The 20,928-nt window shown below is 41.7% G+C and overlaps 1 protein-coding gene across 2 annotated transcripts in view; it reads right to left on the reverse strand.

Moving 5' to 3' along the window:
- The window catches only part of LOC140544184 (zinc finger protein 385C-like), a 125,184-nt gene that overhangs the window by 47,980 nt on the left and 56,276 nt on the right, over nucleotides 1-20,928 (reverse strand). The window contains exon 1 of one of the 2 annotated variants that reach the window (XM_072667597.1): nucleotides 17,172-17,478. The exons of the other annotated variant lie outside the window; for it this stretch is intronic. Within the exon in view, the coding sequence (XP_072523698.1) occupies nucleotides 17,172-17,181 (10 nt within the window). The 5' untranslated portion in view covers nucleotides 17,182-17,478. Of the gene's footprint in view, nucleotides 1-17,171; nucleotides 17,479-20,928 lie in introns of those variants that run through there. 2 annotated transcript variants of the gene reach the window in all.

Here is a 20,928-nt window from a genome sequence, read left to right on the forward strand (position 1 = left end):
TCTCCTCCCTGTTCCTAAATGCTTCCTAAATTCTTCTACTTCTGGCCTTCTAGCTTAAAGTTATGAAGTGTCACATCAACCCCCTGCACAAGCCATTCTACTGGCAAGGTTTGTCTGCGGATTTTATGCACCTGTTAACAACAAACATGAAAGAACCACAACCACTAGCTAGAATGGATGAATCCACTTACTTTGGCAACATGCTTTACTGTGCAGCTCTTAATACACACACAATTAAATTAGCTGAAACCCTTACTGTAAGTTGTTCCCTCTTGCTGCAGCACAACTCACGGCATTCTGTGCTTTTAGAATGCCCTTCACAACCCCCTCCCTACACAGCCAAGTGTCTAATCTAACCACTGGCCATGGTCTGACCGTGTAACAGGAGCAGAGAGTGGAATGGTGACACAATATAAAAAGCTCTGGTTAACATTCTTACACAGGGTCAGAGACCATCATCAGCGTCCCTTTCTGTTGATATATTTACAGCATGTATTTACAACCTGTTCTAGTTAGAGCCTCTCATGCCGCCCACTTGTAAGTGTCCAATAAAGCTGTCCAAACAGTACCGCTTTATAGCGCTGCTGAGGTACGAGCAACGTACGTCGGCGTGACCATTACTTTTCGTACTGAAATATTTGCATAATATGCAAACAGATGCATTAATGCATTGTATGCTGGTTAGCGGGGTCACAGTGAGTCAGAATGTGTTTGGGGACATTAGCATAATCAGTCAGGTTCTGTAAAAGGCTGCAGTGTTTACCATAGCGGCACTTCAGGAACATTCAGTTCTGCTGTGAAACATGCAGAGTTACGGTCTTCTGTACTACAGAACGTTTCCTGTCAGCTTGTATCGAGCCCACGTACAGTGGCATGCAAAAGACTGCGTACTGCTTTAAGAAGATTCATATTTTTTATATCCATCTTTTACAAAAAAAGAGAAGAGGTGCACAGAGCAAAAGTTTGGGCACCCTGCACGGTATGTATCAGAGTTTGTAAACAGAGAACCTTTCAGTTTGTGTTTAAGGGATTCTCACCAAGTCTTTCCTGTCAAAGGCTTCTAGTGGAGGTCTATCCACCGATTTTTAATGATGTTCAGGTCTGAGAGCCATGGCAAAACCTTCAGCCTCCTGTGCCTCTTGAGGTAGTTCAGTGCTGATTTTATCCTGCAAGCCCTCTTGTTCACATTTGAAATAAAATATTTGAAAAGTCATCATAACTAAAGAATACTGAGAATCTCAGTAAATGCACTAAATACAATTCTTTTGTTACCGTCTGTTACTGTAAGGTTTGTGCCAAAGAGTTCCTGCAGTTTGCGATATTTATGCAGGGTGGTACTGGCAGCAAATAGTAGCTTGTCAAGTTGCACAATTTGACTCACAAAATACAAAATATAATGGTGTATTATACAATATACATGATAATTTATTGTAAAGCAATGATGTATTGTGATCTAATGTACAATTACTCAATAACAGTCAATAGCACACCACTAACTGGATCTGTCTAACTGTATATATATATATATATATATATATATATATATATATATATATATATAGAGGCAAACAAATAAGCATGTCTCTGAACTGAAAAGTGGCGGTGGCTCTGTGATGCTCTGGGGCTGCTTTGCCTTCTCTGGCACTGGAAACCTGCAGTGTGTGGAGGCCTGTATTTTTCTGTATAAAACACTTTGGGATTTTGTACCTGAAACAATTATTATTTTGCTGTTTTCTGTTGTTATTATTATTCAAGGGCAAGGATAATCACTGGTGAATTTTGTTTATATAAATGCAGCAAACACAGATCCATCACCTGTTGCTAGAGCGTGACAACACCAACACCCATAGCGCCCCCACCCTTGTGCGTTTTATACGTTGTTTTCACACTTATCCAAAATACAGAAGTCCACACCCAGAGCTGATTCTGGGCTCGTTTGGGGAGGGGCTCATGATCATTTGTTGGCTTTCACCGATTTCCCATTCGAATCGTGGATTGATTGCATGTTTGTTTAACATATTCTACAAATATTAGAGTTTGAGTCAGATATGATAAAAACCGCCAGACAGAGCACTAATGGGTACACTGGCACTAATGGGTTTCTGCAGCCATGCATGAGCTTCGTTTATCCATCTAGCAGTTAAGCCAGGAACTGCAGCCTCCTGTGACCAAAATGGCTTACACAAACATTACTATTATTATTATTATTTTCTTTATTTTTATTAATGCACAGAGCCAATATTATAATTCAAAGGCAAATATAATCATTGGTGAATTACATTTATATTGCTCTGAGACTGATGGATCTGCAACAAACACACACCCACACAACATTATTTATGGCGGTAGAAACATATGTACACACAGAAACCTGGCCAAATACACACATGCACACCAGGCTGAAGTCAGCACATACTGGCGATTCTGAGCAGTCTCCTCAAAAAACAGATTTTTCACAGCTCAAACGGCCCACTCAACATGGCTACCACTCAATCGGCCCTAAAAATAACCTTGGAGCATCTGCACTGGAGGAGATAAGACTGTTTCAATCAGGCCTGTGAATAGAGCTTACGTTCAGCATAGAGCAGCTTTGCAGCCTCTTCTCGCTCGCATGCTCACTTTCTCTCTCTCCCTGCCTCCCTACCTCCCCTAGTGCGCAGGCTAATTAGAAGCATTCAGAAGCTTTTAATTATTATTGCTGCTTTGGGGCATTGGGGAAAGATTGGCTGAGCCACTTGGAAACCAAATGTGATCCACACTGGGGAGACGTGCACAAACAGCCAAGTGTTCGGTCAGACAACAACAACAACAACAACAACAACAACAACTTCTGCTTCACTCCAAGACTGGAAACAAAACTAGCCTTCGCATATGGACACGAAAAAGCATGACATTTATGTGCCATTTCATTGTTAAAATCATAGATCGGTGTAAGTAGTCCAAACTGTGATGGCTGGACTACGTTTACGGCATTTAGCTGATGCTTCTATCCAGAGTGACTTTCAAGGTTACTCATATTACAGAGGTGGACCAGTGTAGTGTTAGTTAGAGTCTTGCCTAAGGATGCTTTATAGTCAATCACACCAGGAACTGAACCCTGGTCTCCCACATGGTGTGGTAGCACGCTAGCGGTGATGTCCGTTTCCGTAAATGGATAAATATATATCACAATGTCAATTGCAACTTTCCAAAAACGATGAGCATCAAAGTTCGTTAGAAGGGGTGTCCACAAACATTCAGACTTGTATAGATCAAATAAACCAATAAGAAAAGGTATGTCCAGCAGATCGTCTCAGGTATCTGTGTTTCTGTGAGCTCAATGTCATCAGCTTCCATGGTGGACATTTCAAAAGGTGAAGCACTGAGCTGAGTGTAGAACACACTTACATAATCCACACCTGACAGTGCATCTGTGAAGTCCCCTAGTGGAATCGGGGCCTTTTTCACAGGCTCCTGCACTTCAATGTCTTGCCAATTTGTCTGTCTTCAGCACCTGAGTAATTGCTACTTCATGCTCCAAAACTCTTTCAATTATCTTAGGTCTGGAGCGCCATCGTGTAGATGATTCAGTAATCAGTTCTGCTAAGGGAGGCTGAGCTCTGTACGGTAATCAAATCCCTCTGCTTCTACTACAAAAAAAAAAAAATTGCACACACTAGCCCATAGTATTGCACAAAAATGATGCTCAGTCAAGATAAGGGTCTCTGGTGGTTTTCACTGAGAAGCTCAACTACTAGACCCTGACCACGTTCACTCCCCTGTCTGTCATCATATAGCTCTTTCATTCTTCTCAAAGACCACAAGACTTCCTGATTTCTGAAAGACTTACGGATTATGTTTTTTTGAGTCACTGATCAGATAGCGAACGGGATGTTTTATTATTTTAATATATCGCCCCACTTTAATCACGAAACATTGACGCAATGCTGCAATTGGAGAACAATAAGTATTAACAGTTTTAGAGTGCCTAAGCTGTTAAAAACGCCTTGGTTTCTGCAGAAAGCTGAACACTGACAAGATGTTAATGGACACGGTCCCACATGCCATGCCACAAAAACCCTGTCACTTTTTCTAATAAGCAAGTACTGCTAATCAGTGTTTCCCCAGCTCAGAAACTTTGGAGATGGGCCAGTAATACTGACCACCTTAGCACTAATCATGTTTTCCTCAGCAAACAGAAAGGCACTGTCGGTGAAGCTCATATATGTAATTGCACACCCTCATTTTCTTTCCTTGCTTTCTTTCCTCACATCTTAGCTCCACCCTCTAAGGTCATGAGGAAGAGATGCGAGGAGAAGTCCTTAACTTTCATCATCCTTTCAACTGTGCATTAAATGAAATCATCCAATAAAAACTTGGTGTGCATCTACAGTATATGATATACAGCAACATGCATGTTTGTCCTTGCTCTGGAAGCCTTCTTTTTTTCTTCCTCGATTTCACGGAGATCGTTTAAAGAAATTATGGCGTTAATGATGTATCATACAGGTTAGTCTACATCTACAAGGTAAGTTATGCACCTGGTTCGGGAAGACAATTGTGTCTGGCAGAGCAAATACTGTGGAAAAGCAAGCATTTGTTACAAGGAAAGCCTTGAAAACACTTTTATTAAGCCACGGCAGCTTAATAAAAGTTTGTTTACGGTAATGATATAAATGACAATGACAATCTGGTTAGTTTACAGAGTCAGTTGTGATCGTACAGCTTTCTCTAAACTCCCTTTTCACGTTTTCAGAGTGTTTCCAGCTGTTATGAGGGACAGCGAGCACCAATTTCAGCTGAGCGTTGTGTGAATCCCTTCTTTGTGTTCAAAGTGTTCCAGGTCCCAAAATGAAAGGCAGGTGTATCAGCTTTTGGATTTGCAAATGTAGGGCAGAATCTCATTAATCTAAAGCATATAAAAGGGCAAGCATATAAGACGATATTATATTGTTAGCGAGATAAAATTTCATGGATATCAGCAGCACATGGATAAAGAGCAAAGGCACCTCCTCAGATAACTCCACACCTAGTCCAGCTTTGAGAAATGCGTCTTTCTCTGTCAGCTAAATGTCACAGTGAGCCAAGTGTAGCCTGTTATGATTGCAATAACACTGAGAAAGCACAACACGTTGTGTCCAAGCAGAGACCCAGAGACTTTGTGTCTCAAAGACCAGCAGACATCCCCATCATTGGACAGTGACATTGGTTGATTGATTTGTATATTGTGATGTTGGCTTCACACTCCAGTACTAAGCTACGTCATCCATCTAGATGCAGATGCAGAGTTCAATGAGGGAGGATGCTGCTGAGGCTGTTACCTTGGCAGTTTAAAAAGAAGTGATACAATCTGAACAACACTGATGTCATATGTTTACAAAACAAGCTTCGCTTGAGAAAAAACAACAACAAATAAACCAACCAATCAAACGAATAAGAATAAGTGCAGTAAACATATATTTACAGGTCTGATATTTTAAATGTGCTTGTTTACAACAAGCGATGCTCGGCTAATGTTGCTATAAAAAAAACTCTAGACTTGGACTCTTATGAATCTCTTGTTTGTAATTACACAACTAAACCCACTCATAACAAATCCAGATCTTCATTTGCTTGGCACTAAGAAATGAATGTGGTTTAGAGCGTATAAATGAGAGTGAAAACACTAAAGTAAACTTCTCCACAGAGCTGAACGGTAGGGTAGCTATTTTGAGAAACTGGAACTACACATCAGATATGTACATGTACATATACGTTTTGACAGATTGCAGGTTTTATTTGACTTTTTATTTGATAAGCAAGTTAATTTAGTTTGGTATGGTATATTGGTATATTATATATATGGTATTATGTGAAGTTCAAATCCTCGGAATTACTACAAGGTACTGCTCTGGGGAACAAAAGACTCACTAGAATAATCAAGTCGCAACTTTATTATTTATTTTCATAGTTCAACAAGCAGAGAAAAATGGAAAATGCAGAATTTAAATATTCAATGCGTTCTACATTTGTCATTGCTGTGAAAAGGGCTTTCGACACATTCCGTCACACAAATATATGAAGTGTTATATATATTATATGACAAATATTCTGGCATTTCTTGACATTGAAACTAAAAATCTGATCTGTTGAAACAACGTAAACTGGCTTTTAAATTGCATAACTCACTATGTAATTAAGACTGGTTATGTAAGTTTTTACATAAGTACATCTGAATAGTTTAGCAACCTGACGTTTTACTTCTAGGGGTCTTAAGAAGCTTTAGGAAATCTTGATCTTGGAATGATTTTTCTTCACGTTTATGTTCTTCATGACACCTCCTACGTTAGATTAGCATATTCTGGGATCACTGGAATGTGTAATTGCTTGTCAGATATAATCCTTTGACTGAAACATTGGGATTTATCTGTATATTAATAAATATATAAATAAATATATATTTTACTCGCAAAGCCATGCTTAAAAACTTTTGAACAGTTATGTCCAATAACCAATAAGGAAGCTCTTTATGCAGAGAAATTACATGCCTAAAATTAGACATAGATAAACAGTATTTGGACATTTTTATGACATGTGGTCTTGAGTTGAGGATTAGAATGCTAACCCTTGTGTGACATCAATGGTTGACAGACGTAGACGGACTACATCTTTAAAATCATGGGACAGTTTCCAAAATTAATCTAATCCCTTAAGATTAACCATCGCAAATGTATCTAAAGGACAGTTGAGCGCAAGCCTTAGAGAGTTTCTGACCGTTGTGATCACAGATACCGTCAAAAACAGCAATTTGCTTATTTACGGATGTTGATAATCGAGCCTACTGATGCGCCAAGACACTGGGTATTAGTCCATTCTGATATAAATTACACTGATATGAAATATACAGTAGCAGTACTCATAAACATGTGTTAATTAACGTTGCCAATGCTAATTTTATCACCTCGTGTCGTGATGCGGTGATGTAGATACATTGTATTGTGACGCTGACTTGGTATCGATCGACTTCCATGTGAAATGTCCTTTGTACAATGAAACAATTGCAGTAAAAAGAACCCATACACATTACTAAGGGGCAACGGTGGCAGTGTTACAAAAAACGAGGCAAGAATCAATAAGGCTTCTGAAAGGAAGCAGGTGTGTAATAACCTTTGGTGAGCGCACTGACCCGTTAAATGAACAGGCGAAAAGAAGCTGTATCTCCCTCAGTGCAAAACTGCTCGCTCTTTACAGCCCAGCGAGCCGTGGGGCATGCTGAGAAAATTCAATCTAACTCTGTCTATTTAAGTCCCTCTGTGCGGCCTTAATCCAAAAAGTGTGCACAGGAACACATTTCTGACGGAAGTGAGCGGTAACAGTGGCAGACGCTGACATTTCCCCGCCGTACGTTTTTTAGTGTTTGATCTTTGTTGCCTTTAGCTCACAAAAAAACAACATAATAATAATCAGAACGGTAACTTGGTAACTCACTGTTAAGCCAGTCAGCAGTGAATTGCAGTGATTTGCAATTAGCCTGTGTCAGTAAGAGAATCCTGATTCAATAGATTGTGCAGGAAAAGGAGTTTGGGGGGTATTTTACCGTTGCTGTACTTTCCATCTGACAGCAACACCACACTAGCTAAGATTCAGAGTTAGAATCTGTTTTAGAAATGACCAAAATGAATAACACAAGTTGTTTCAGGCTTGAAAGAGTGACTCAGAAGCCATGGGGCATTTCTGACATTTTATATGTGTACCAGTGACCTATCTGACCATGTGAGCCCCTTCAGCCACAGTGAAATAACCTTCAGGATGGCGATATCACTACTGTGGTCCGAGGTAAAAAAGGCCTTGAACTGGAGAGATCTGGTGTGATCTTGCCCTTTCTTCAAAGAGGCCATATTCTTCCCCTGAAGTTATGATTGTTGTATTTTATATACCTAAATGGACTTAGGTGTCTTAAGGTGTCTAAGTCCATTTGTAAGATTAGAATGTTTTAGCTCCAATTTGTACCACATTTAAAGTCAATATCAGTAGATTAGTAGATGCTATTAATATTCTTATTCTCATTAATTATCAATTCCCTGGTCTTCGCAGACTCATAGTACGTGAAATACGCAATCATATTTTAAGCAAGATTACTTTTCTAGTTCCATCTTTTACACTAAATAAGCAAAGGTTTGGGCACCTTGCATGGTCAATACTTTGTAAAGTGTCACAGCTAGTAAACATTTTCCATTCTTGTTCTTGTTTGGGGATTTTTTTCCCTTGTTATTCCTGGCAAACGATTTTTACGTCTGTGAAATTTTTGAGCTGTCCTGTTGGACTGCTCTTTGTCAATGATGTTTAGTTAAGGGACTGTGAGGTAACGCAAAACTGAGGTATTGTGGATTTTATGGTGTGTTTAGGACCATTGTCTTTCTTTAAAGGCCATTATCTTTTCATCTTCAGCTTTTTGTGCAGACCGTGTGTGTATGTCTGAGACAAAGTTTCAGTCTGTGTATTTATCAAGCTTTCAAATTTGCTTCACTTGGTGTTTCCTAACAATCACTGTGAACAAGCCCTACAGCCCTAACAAGCTAACTATGGTCTGAGACAGTACAAGTTATCTGAGCTCTCAGGCTCCCTGAATCTATCAGGGTGCCCCTTAGCCAGCATTCTAATGTGGGGCTCACATTGGTGGACCTTGGGCTAGGTGGGTTCCAGGTGGGCATAGGCTCTGAGTGGGACAACTGGGACCCAGTTGAGCTTTCCAAATGAGCCCCATACTTACAGCCCACCTTAATCTCACATGGGTCCCACCTTGGCCCTATATGAAATGTACAACCCAGACACTAACCAAACGCCCCACATGGGCATGTTATCTGGGCCAAATGTTTGAAAGGTGCCTCTTTTCTTCTTTCACTCTAAAATTGCACAAAACAAAAGAAATGTCCACTAATAAAGTAATAAAGTTTTTTGCAACACAAATTGTCACCAACTTTTGCATGGCATATCGGCTTGATGCTTACAAAATAGGAACTAATAGTCCTTGACGCTTGCCTATGTCGCCTGCTGTTGGGACACGGTGATCAAAAAGCTGTTTGTTACTGTGCTTTTTTGTTGAAGAAAGGAAAGTCTACTGAATGACTGATCTGTGACCCCAGACACAGTCAATAAGCAAGGACAAGGTTGGTATCTGACATGCGCTTGTTTAATTTAGAATGAGAGAAGCTAAAGTTGCTAACAAACACTGGATGCACCTACCTCTTGATTCATTTTCTTTTGAAAATCTATTGAATGTTACGTAAACAAGTTAAGACAACAAACAATTCAGTTAAACAGCATGGAAAGAAGCTAAAATTTATATATATATAACTACGATTGTAATAGTTAATCAAATCAGTTCTGCTGAGAAGTTTATTTACTTTGTTGCTCTTAACCACATTAATTTGTCTGCATCAAACTAATTAAAGTCTAATGGTGTTTTAGGTGGGCTGAGTAACATTATTGTATTAATGAACATTAATGGACAACTGGCAGTCTGGGTCCAGTGTTTGCTTTGTAGTCTGGCATCTGCTATTGTACACTATTAATGTAAGACTCATTATTGTTTTAACAGCTGCCCCGCATTAAGCTGCATTCAAGGAGTATTCCGTGCTAAAACACTCCTGCAGCGTAAAAAGGTGGGGCTAAACCGCCATATATATATATATATATATATATATATATATATATATATATATATATATATATATATACTGGGGAGTAATCTATTATGTATGAAAAGTTATTGTTTAGAACCCCTCAATGGTTCCATTCTCCAAGAGATTATTTTAGACATAAAAGCATCAATCATTGTCTGCCTTGAATATTCCTTGTCTTCCCTGACGTGTTCGCATTGATGCTGCATTGTAAAGCGTTTGATGCTATTCTGTGGCCTGCCAAGTTGTCATCTATGTTTTTGTGCGAGCTAATCCCATACAGTGTTGAGTACAGAGAGGGAACAGAATCTGTAGTAACAGTCTTAATGGAATTCAGGGAAAGCAGGGAAAGGCATTAACAGGAGTGTGTATTTGCTTGTAGTGGCTCCAGTGACTTTATTTCTCATTAGCATCACAAGACACCTGGTATTTCTGAAGCAGTGCGCATGCATATTCTGTGAGGGTGTAAGTACGTTGCTGAGCTTCTGCTGGCAGATGTAACGATACCGTGATGGCTGTATCAATATTTATGAATCTGCTTATACACAGCACGTGTACGTGTGAGTGAAACGGATACTGCCTAGACACTGGGAAAGCTATACTGACCAGCATCTTCAAAAATCTGCACTAACTGCTCTTTATTTATTATTGTTATGTGTTGTAGGGGTCTGACCAATGTGTGTGATTTTGGGCTGAGACTAGGGGTATATACAAAAGTCGCAGTTCAGGTCACACAGTGATTTGGACCTCAAGGTTCAGTACAAGTTTAGTACAACAGAAAAAAGCATCAAACAGACAGGCTCTGAAATGGTTGCTAGCACTGTTTTCAGCTATTTTTATCCATTCTTGCCCATTTTTACAGATGACAGATAATTGACATGCCTGTTATTAGGTGGGCAGTCAGGCCTAATTTTCAATGCACTGATTGACAGGCAAAACCATCCAGGACGTACATCAGAGAAGCTTCAGTGCTGTATGTTGTGTGTGTGTGTGTGTGTATATATATATATATATATATATATATATATATATATATATATATATATATATATATATAAAAATATATATATATATATATATATATATATATATATATACACACACACACACATATATATATATATGTAAAGATGCCACCTCTGTTTGGACAAATATGCATCACAGCTATTCTTGAGACTAAGCTTCAACACTGGTGGTACATGACAGGTCTGGGCATCAATAGTTTTATAAGACTTAAGAGCTATTTTTTTTAAATATACATTTGTTTGTGTCATTTTTTTACTTTTCTCACAATTTGGTACGAACCTACTCATTTGTAACTCCCCCTAGCACAAGCAACCATGCCAACACTAGGAGGGTAAAGACGTAACACTCTGAGCAAAGCGCCAAGTCCCCAGGTCCTCTGCACCAGCCCACAGATGTCTGAGCCAGTCAACAACACTTATGAGTGATGAAGGAAGAGGCCGTCATCTACCCACCCTGAGACAGCATGACCAGTTGTGCTCTCTCTGACTCTGGCTGTTGATGGCAAAGCGGCATGGCTCAGGAATTAAACTTGCGACCCCCGGGGCCATAATGTTCCATGCTGAGCTACTCTGAGCCCATTTTAGCTAATTATGGCCATGTTTATATGTAACGCCTTCCCGTCTTCCCTTTACATGCAGCTTTTTTACTGGTTACATCTGTACCGTTTTCCCATCCAGCACTGAAATAACGGCACAAGTAGCTATTTTTCATGTCATTCAGGTTTTCACCAGAGTAGGGTGATACACTGTACACTTAATACACACATAAATGATGTGTTTACTGGGAACTCATGGCAGTATGTTTATGTAGTAACAAGTATAAGAATAATTTAAATCAGTAGCAAAAGTTTAAACATCAAACAAATGGGTCATATGTATGAAAAGATCACAATAAACTGCAATAACAGCACAACAGAAGAATTCATTGCAACTATTCTGTACACAATAATTGCCTTTCATGGCCGAAAGCCCAAGAAGTAGAACTCTCCCTCGATTACCCTCCCTCTCTTTCCATAACTTAAGTCACAATGCTAGCCAACACATGCATCTGTTAGCTGGCATAAAAGAATTGTCAGTCAGCTCCTACTAGTATGTTTAACTGTCCAATGATGTTGAGTTTAAAAAGATGTCCTGGAATCATGTGCCCTTATGCTCTCAGCCTAGCAGCACTGAATGTAATAATGTTAAGTTAGTGGGTGGAACTGGACACAAATACATTGACTAGAAAAAATAAAATGCACAGTGCATTTACATCACTCAGACTGATGAAACGCACCATGGAAAACAACTTGAAACTGCCTGTGTGCTTCAGAATGCAGTTCCAGACTAAAATCTTCTGTTAGCACCATGCGTGGACTGCTGCCTGGCTGCAGGGAATGCAGGTATGGCAGAAAATGGCCAGCAAAGTGCATCTAAATGGACATCAGATGGCCTGTAATTAAGGTTCAAGGATCAGGAAGACAAAGCCTGGTGCTCCACAGAGTCGTGGAAAGTACACACCGCACTGGCTTTCATCCACTCAGCCTGTATTCACACGACTCTGGCTTTCATCTTTGACTGCACTTACAGGCCCAGCAGGAGCAGAGGTCACCCGCTAATCGCTGCTGTTGACATGCTACGTGTGTGTGTGAGAGAGAGAACTTGGATGTAAGACGGGAACAGAAATGGATATTGATGCTCAGATTTAGAAGAGCATTCATGGATGAGTGAATATACATCCAGACAATGGAGAGGGTATGTAAGCTGAGGGTTGTGTGGATGACTACGGTAAATCTCCCACTTTCAACTGATCTATCTGTACTCTGTCCACCAACGGGTTCTTTCCTGACTCATTTTCTACAGTGTGTAATTCATTCCGAATTATATTATATAAACAAACTAAGCAGGGTAGAAATGACAGTGATGAATATTAGAAGTGTGCACAGATACTCGAGTACTTGGTGAATCATTCAAGGTGCTACTGCTTAAATACAGAAAACTCTACTTGGGTATTTGTTAGGGGTGTCTCAGTCCATTTATAGCATTTATAATATATTTTTTGTATAACTTTTTTATATGATTTTAATGTAGTATTAATTGGCAGTATTACATATTGTAGCATTGTGTGATTGGATTAGCCAAGAATAAGAAAAGAACAAGCTGGTACTCAGAATGTCAAAAAAACAACAACAACAGCAGGATATCACAGAGTGAGTTTTCAACTTAATAATCCAATAACTGCAGAAAATCTGACTTTGTGAGTAATCTGCTCAACGCGTTTACATGCACTTGAGTAGTCAGATAATGGGAAAACTGTATGTTAGCTTATCTGCATTTAGCAAATCACAAGTTGTATCATTTTTCAGTTCTAGCTTAAATGCTGCAGCAGTTACATTTAGAGTACATCAAGCCAAGCATTTCAGATAATACACTCTCCGTCTTAATGAATGACCACTTTGCTATCACTCTCTTATATATAAATAAGCTCATTTGTATTACTGATTATACGGGTCATAACAACACATTACTCTCAGACTTGACTAAAAACTGAAATATTGAGAATTAAGACGTTTGCTTTGATAAAGACACTTAAATATCCTGGAACTGCTGCTCTGAAACTGATCTAGAACTGCAGTCTCTCTGGCTCTGCCAATGGATGCGTCTCACTACGGGCTCGGCACGCTGCTAACTGCACTATGTAACTTTCAGAATGCAAGCAGAACGGCTCCATAAGCAAAAGCTCCATACCTTAAAAACACATGCACAAACGCAAAAATGCCAAATATGACAACGTTTTGGCCAGATTAGAGTATGAATATATTAACAAAATCACTTAAATATTTCAACATGCAGCTCAGCTCCGCTCAATTGCCACTTTCTGCTGCATTTTTACACTCCTGGTGGATGACAAGGTTAAAGTCAGTGACCACAGAAGGACTTTCTTGTTCCAACATATGCCCACAACAGGAGGTGTCAACTTAGGAGCTTCTCTTCCTCTTGCGCCTTCTCTCTCTCTCTCTCTCTCTCTCTTTTGCCCAGCGCCACCTTAGACAGGGTAATCATGCCCACGCTGGCTGGCATCTGAGGCTGGCACTGGAGTGTGTCAGTAATGCTGAGACGCCTGGCAGGGGGGCAGCGCTTACTGAGGAGAAACATCATCACCAGGGAGGGAGGGAGGGAGGAAGGGGGGGGGGGATGAAGGAGGAAAGGACCAAGGAGAGAGCAGAGAAAGGAGAGGACAGAGGAGAGACAAGAGAGGTTGTCAGAGAGAAAGAGGAGTGAGGGGGAGTGTGTGGAGGAGAAGAGAGAAGAAAAAAGTGAGAAAAGACAGAGGAGACGCGGGAGAGAGAGGATAGAGAAAGGAGAGAGTTATGATGGGCTGCTGGACGAGAGATGTTTGGGTGAGGAAATTTCTAGGCTGGGCTGAGGAAGCGAAAGGAGGATGTGCAAAGGATAGAGGCGAAGACTGTAATTTTAGAAAATTACATAAATCATAGGGTCCTAACCAAACATCCTGGCCAACAAGATCGACATTTTGGGTTAGGTGGGAAATAGTGTAATGTTGAATTATGGGGGTTGTTGCGTTACAGCAAGTCAGATATTCTATTGTTTTTAAATGAGCAGCAAAGGAAATTCTTAGAGATAGACCAGTCAGTGTTTTTGAGCTTTCAGTATGATCACCGATCACCAATACCAGTCGAGAGCGAAGCTGGACGCCACATTAACCTTTCCAGGCAAACTTGGTAATAATTCACTGTGCAGAGCTTCTGTAATGTTCCTGCAGTGTCTCGTGGCTGTTGCAAACTGCAGGACACTGCAGAGCCTGTGAGTTCCTATGCAGAACTGCACTGTGGAGCTCAGTGTCGTTAGCTATCTTTGCTAGCTCTGCTGATACTTCCTGTACTGGGCTGAGTGATGGACTGTCGAGAGAGGTATTCAGTTCTTTTTGCTAGTATGGATAAGTGCCGAGGGAGCTGGAATGGGGTGGGGTTTTTTGGCTGGAAATCAGGATGGCTTCGATGTAGGTGCGTGAAGCTGAGCCCCACTTAGCGGCGGTGAATGTGGAGAAGAATGGAGGTGGGTGCCAATCTGGGGCGTCCCAAAATATAGTTGTCATAACATGTCATAACTCCACTACTCTGCTTCCCCCATGAGCAATGTTAGTTTTACACATTCTACAAACATGCGAGTTTGAGTGCAATGGTGCCATTCAGCACTGGAGGAGATTTCAACACTGGCTTCTTTGTTTCTGCAGCCATGAGTGAGGTCCACATTGCCATCTAGCGGTTAAATGAGCAACTGCACCGTCACCTCAATCAACCCTTCCGACTGTAGAAGTTCTGGAACCGCCAGCAGCGAAGGCAGCGAACCACCGTCGACCGCAGTGAAAGAACAAAGCCGGGGGCTGAGCTCTCCCGCTAGAAGGCCAGGCGAACACATCAGAGACATTAGCATGACTTTAAAAGATAAAGTAGTGATGCCCCACACACAGCTAGACACCCCACAGCTTTTCCAGTAATGCCCTGGCAGGACTACTGCCACCATCATCATCATCATCATCATCAACAACAACTTTAAAACTGTACCGGTTGATTTCGGACACATCTCACTGCACAAATTCACACATAACCCACCAAATGTGAGCCACTTGGTTCTGAGCAACTAAAACGTGTTCCTCTTTCAGCAGTGTTAATCTTATCTTATTGGAAATGCAGCCACTCCAAAAACACAATGTGGACAATGCACCTCGCCTACATGTCAGCGCAACCTCAGAAAAGTAGTACGGGCTAAACCTGAGCTAGTGTGACTACATATACCTAGGCAGCTATGGTCCATACACACAGTCCAGCATGAGGCTAATCTTCTGTCTGAAGCGTACCAGATTAGTAAGCAGACTAGGGCTGAGAATCTGTCTGAGTAACATGTATAAAAAAATTATAATTATTATTTTTATTCAACATCTGCTGCTCTTCATCTAATTAAAGCAGTCGAATTACACTGTTAGTAATGAAACCTGCAGCTGATCAGTGTTTATTAAGCACTAACAGTATCCTCAATATGCTTAGACTATTATAAGCCTATTGTTACCACAATAACAAATATTAATCATCATATTGCCCAGCAATATATATATATATATTTTAGTAACAGCCTTTACTCCTCTGAAAAAGGTGGTACACTAAATGTTGGAAAACTGTGTGAATATCTAATTATGTTCATCCAACAAGACCATCAGTAAGGTCAAACGCTGGAGTTCGATGATCAGTCCTGGATCACAAACGTCATCTGAAATCATCCCAAAGACGTTGGACAAAACAAAGAACGCCAAACGATTCTACTTCATAGCAACAGCTAATATCCTGGGACTGCAGAAGTCCTAAAGGGCTACGAAGCTGCATATGTTTACTCCTCTTTTGTCATGATGAGTTAATAATTATTGGTATTATTAATATCCTGCTATCCAGCCTTTCCAGCTGCATGGCGGGAGGTGATTTGCATTTCCACAGGGCACATCAAACCTCGCAGGTTCCATCCCCAGCGATGCCACAGCCATCCGTAAGTGCTAAGCATGCAAACGTGGCCTCCCTATTCCCACATCACTCAGCCAGCCTAAACAAGATGAAGATGAAGCTCCCAGAGGATAAACATCTCACAGAGAGGCACATTGAGTGCTTTGTCAGTCTGAAACTGGGAGGGTAGCAATTTTGAATAATGTGAAAATGGAAAATTGAGATTTTTACGTTAGGACAAGATGGAAGAGTCAGAATATCGCTAAGGCCAAAAGCTACAGAGTCGTTTTTCGAACAGACACTGGCGTATCAAGCCGTACGTCAGGCAGTTCTCTCATCAGCAGTAGGCACGGGTGACCGGAGGCTGGAAACGGGTGACCTTGGCTCTGCGCTGCTTTCCCAGGACTGCGAGGTGCGTTTGCGCTCCCGGGCGTACGGTGGACGTTGCCGGGGTGGAACGGACAATTCAGACCTCATGAGCCCTCATTACGTGGGCTACTGCCCGTCCTGCCCCACCTGCGCCAGCACAACTGCAAAGCTACACCGCAGCCAGAGAAATACTGTCAGTTTTGCTTGCTGATGAAGCTAGCTGGGTTAGATGCCGCTTCTACAGCCGGTAGCGTAGGTCACCTGAACTTTCTTCTCTGAAGTGATGCGGATGGAGACACCTGGAGACACCTGGAGACACCTGGAGACACCATGGACGGATGGAGGATGTTTTCCTGAGATAACTACTCATAAAACAAACAGTAATGAGAGCAACCTTTCAGCACGGAGTACAGAAACACGTGAACACATGGATCACACTGAGTTTTAAGCACTGTTCAGCACTAAACTGATCATTTCAGGGTCGCTCTCCGAGCCCTGCTGCGGGTAAACGCCTCCAGCTGAACGACCCTCAGCCCCGCCGCTGCTCGACCAGGTCGATAATGGAAAAAAATTAATAACAAATAAATAAAGCGCTTTTCGCTGCTTTTTTCTGGTCCTCAAACCTGTGAACAAATGTCTGACTGACTCACCTAAAATCATGACTCCGGCCGGGGTTCAGGGTCCGTGTGGCGAATCGGCCGAGCCCTCTCCAGGATTCAGCTGTTAAAGCCCACAGCAGCCAGTTTGAAAAGCAACGGTCGCGTCTCGCGCTGGCTCCGGCGCGCGCGGTTTCCCGCGTGGAGAGACGACCGTTATGCCCAGTGCGCTCGTGCAAATCCGTCAAAGCGTAGCTACGTAGCTAAGAGCCTCACGAACACACACACGTGTGTGTGTGTGTGTGTGTGTCGCTGTCTATGTGTGTGTGTGAGGGACCCAACAGCGACTTGGAGATGTGCGAGCCCGCGAGGAGCAATTCGTGATTCGTGCTTGACCCGTGAACCGATTCGTCTGAATCACTACAAAATTCAAAAGAGTCGTTTCCCAGAGATTCGGTTTTTTGTGAACGACTCTTTTGAACGACTCAGGCTGATAAACCAAGCAGCTAGGTAGCTTTCCCACCATGTGTTGATCTTAGTCAGTCTCATTAAAGCAAGATTGAACCAATATGATATAATATGTTTGTTTTTTTAAGATTTTGGTGTTTATTTGTTTGTTTGCTTGTTTTTTTTTTAGCTAATATATTTGTTTATTTTTAGCTTATAGTCACAAAACCCCTGTTTCTCCAAGTAATGTATGACTAACAACTGAATAATGAATTAACTTTATTTTTTTTTTCCAGTAAAAAGAAAGAAAACACCTGTCTTTACAGATTAGCTGCATTATACGTCTTATTTTACTACAAATACGCATTTAGCAACGGTGTATATCAAATATGGTAGCTTTTTCTGTTGCTGACGATAAATACGGTATGTCGGGAACACAGACTGCGGGACGAATTTTACACTGAATACCAAATAATCCGCTATACTGCCCAGAACTAATATATATATATATATATACACCACACACACACACAACAGGAGCCATAGAAATATGGGTCACACCCACATACATACACACATGTTTAATAAAGTACTCCAGCAATTACTGTGTTTTAGGCCTGTGGGTAGATGGTGGCATCTGGTATTTTAATTTTTTTCATTTGCATGAGACCAATACAACATCAGAGAGCGCGAGAGAGAGAGAGAGAGAGAGACTAATAGAATCAAACAAATAGCATAATGAGAGAGGGCATCCAGCCAGAATGACAGAGACTTGAGCAGAAGAGGGCTAATTTGGTTATACGTGCAAATAAACAACAAGTGTGTGTGTGTGTGTGTGTGTCTGTGTGTGTGTGTCGTACAATGCCAAACAAAATACAAGTACATCATACCATGCACCAGCGGGGAACCGTGACTACATGTGCTATGTGTGCCATTTAAAGCCAAATTTAAAACTTGGTCAAGGACATAAACCTACGTGTGATGATGATAAGAACAGGAGGCCTGAACCTGATGCTGGTGCACACAATCATTTTAGATTTAACACGAACACAAGAAGCTTATTAAAGATGTTTATTTCAAAATACTGTCACACTGTGGCTCACAGCAAGTCCATTTCCCTGTATGTGTAACCTACTCTGTGAAATAAAGAGGTTCTGATTCTGATTCTTTCAAGCCTGCAACTGACATTCAATCGAAGTGTAACAACACAGCAAATACTGGATATCGTTTTAGTGCAAACCAGTGAAGGAACAACGAATCGAGCTGTAAGACAACAATTACGGCTCCAGTCTTAAAGTTCTAGGTCAGTACATGCGATCGGGTCCTGGGTCAGTACGGGCAAGTCTCAAGTTAAGTCCTTACTCAAGTTTTGAGACGAAATGGCTCAAGTCAATTTCCAATTTGGTACAGGCATCAAGTCAAGTCTCAGATCGAGTCCTGAGTCAGTATAGACAAGCCTCAAGTCAAGTCTCAGATCGAGTCCTGAGTCAGTATAGACAAGCCTCAAGTCAAGTCTCAGATCGAGTCCTGAGTCAGTATAGACAAGCCTCAAGTCAAGTCTCAGATCGAGTCCTGAGTCAGTATAGACAAGCCTCAAGTCAAGTCTCAGATCGAGTCCTGAGTCAGTATAGACAAGCCTCAAGTCAAGTCTCAGGTCGAGTCCTGAGTCAGAATAGACAAGCCTCAAGTCAAGTCTCAGGTCGAGTCCTGAGTCAGTATAGACAAGCCTCAAGTCAAGTCTCAGGTCGAGTCCTGAGTCAGTATAGACAAGCCTCAAGTCAAGTCTCAGGTCGAGTCCTGAGTCAGTACAGACAAGCCTCAAGTCAAGTCTCAGGTCGAGTCCTGAGTCAGTATAGACAAGCCTCAAGTCAAGTCTCAGATCGAGTCCTGAGTCAGTATAGACAAGCCTCAAGTCAAGTCTCAGGTCGAGTCCTGAGTCAGTATAGACAAGCATCAAGTCAAGTCTCAGGTCGAGTCCTGAGTCAGTATAGACAAGCCTCAAGTCAAGTCTCAGATCGAGTCCTGAGTCAGTATAGACAAGCCTCAAGTCAAGTCTCAGATCAAGTCCTGAGTCAGTATAGGCAAGCCTCAAGTCAAGTCTCAGGTCGAGTCCTGAGTCAGTATAGGCAAGTCTCAAGTCAAGTCTCAGATCGAGTCCTGAGTCAGTATAGACAAGCCTCAAGTCAAGTCTCAGGTCGAGTCCTGAGTCAGCATAGGCAAGCCTCAAGTCAAGTCTCAGGTCAAGTCCTGAGTCAGCATAGGCAAGCCTCAAGTCAAGTCTCAGGTCGAGTCCTGAGTCAGTATAGACAAGCCTGAAGTCAAGTCTCAGATCGAGTCCTGAGTCAGTATAGACAAGCCTCAAGTCAAGTCTCAGATCGAGTCCTGAGTCAGTATAGACAAGCCTCAAGTCAAGTCTCAGGTCGAGTCCTGAGTCAGTATAGACAAGCCTCAAGTCAAGTCTCAGATCGAGTCCTGAGTCAGTATAGACAAGCCTCAAGTCAAGTCTCAGATAGAGTCCTGAGTCAGCATAGACAAGCCTCAAGTGAAGTCTCAGGTCGAGTCCTGAGTCAGTATAGACAAGCCTCAAGTCAAGTCTCAGGTCGAGTCCTGAGTCAGTATAGACAAGCCTCAAGTCGAGTCCCAAGTGGACTCCCGAGTCAGTACAGGCAAGTCTTGAGTTGAGTCCTGAGTCAGTATAGGCAAGCCTCAAGTCAAGTCTCAGGTCGAGTCCTGAGTCAGTATAGGCAAGTCTCAAGTCGAGTCCCAAGTGGACTCCCGAGTCAGTATAGGCAAGTCTCAAGTCGAGTCCCAAGTGGACTCCCGAGTCAGTACAGGCAAGTCTCTGGTCGAGTCCTGAGTCAGTATAGACAAGCCTCAAGTCGAGTCCCAAGTGGACTCCCGAGTCAGTAGAGGCAAGTCTCTGGTCGAGTCCTGAGTCAGTATAGACAAGCCTCAAGTCGAGTCCCAAGTGGACTCCCGAGTCAGTACAGGCAAGTCTTAAGTTGAGTCAGAGTCGAGTCTAAAGTCAGTATAGGCAAATCTCAAATCAGGTCTGAATAGTCTCCTGCTGCTCAAATGTGTCTCCTGAAAAGCTTCACTTGGGTTTTAAAACAGATCCCAATAAAGTCTCACCCTGTGCTCCAATCCCACTCATTTACTAAAGACAGGAGTCTCACAGGATATAAACAGAGGAAGCAGGAACGGGTTATTAATAAACCTGGACAGAATATCCTATAAGGTAAAACTGACTGAACAGCTGTGTGTGTTAACTGAACTGCAGGTATTTATTAGTTACAGAGCTTCAGTCCTCAGCCTCTGACTGATTCTGACTGACTGGTCATTCTAAAAGAAAGAAACATGGAGT

This window comes from Salminus brasiliensis, chromosome 22 (genome assembly GCF_030463535.1).
Source record: "Salminus brasiliensis chromosome 22, fSalBra1.hap2, whole genome shotgun sequence".
In the NCBI taxonomy this organism is placed as follows: Eukaryota; Metazoa; Chordata; class Actinopteri; order Characiformes; family Bryconidae; genus Salminus; species Salminus brasiliensis.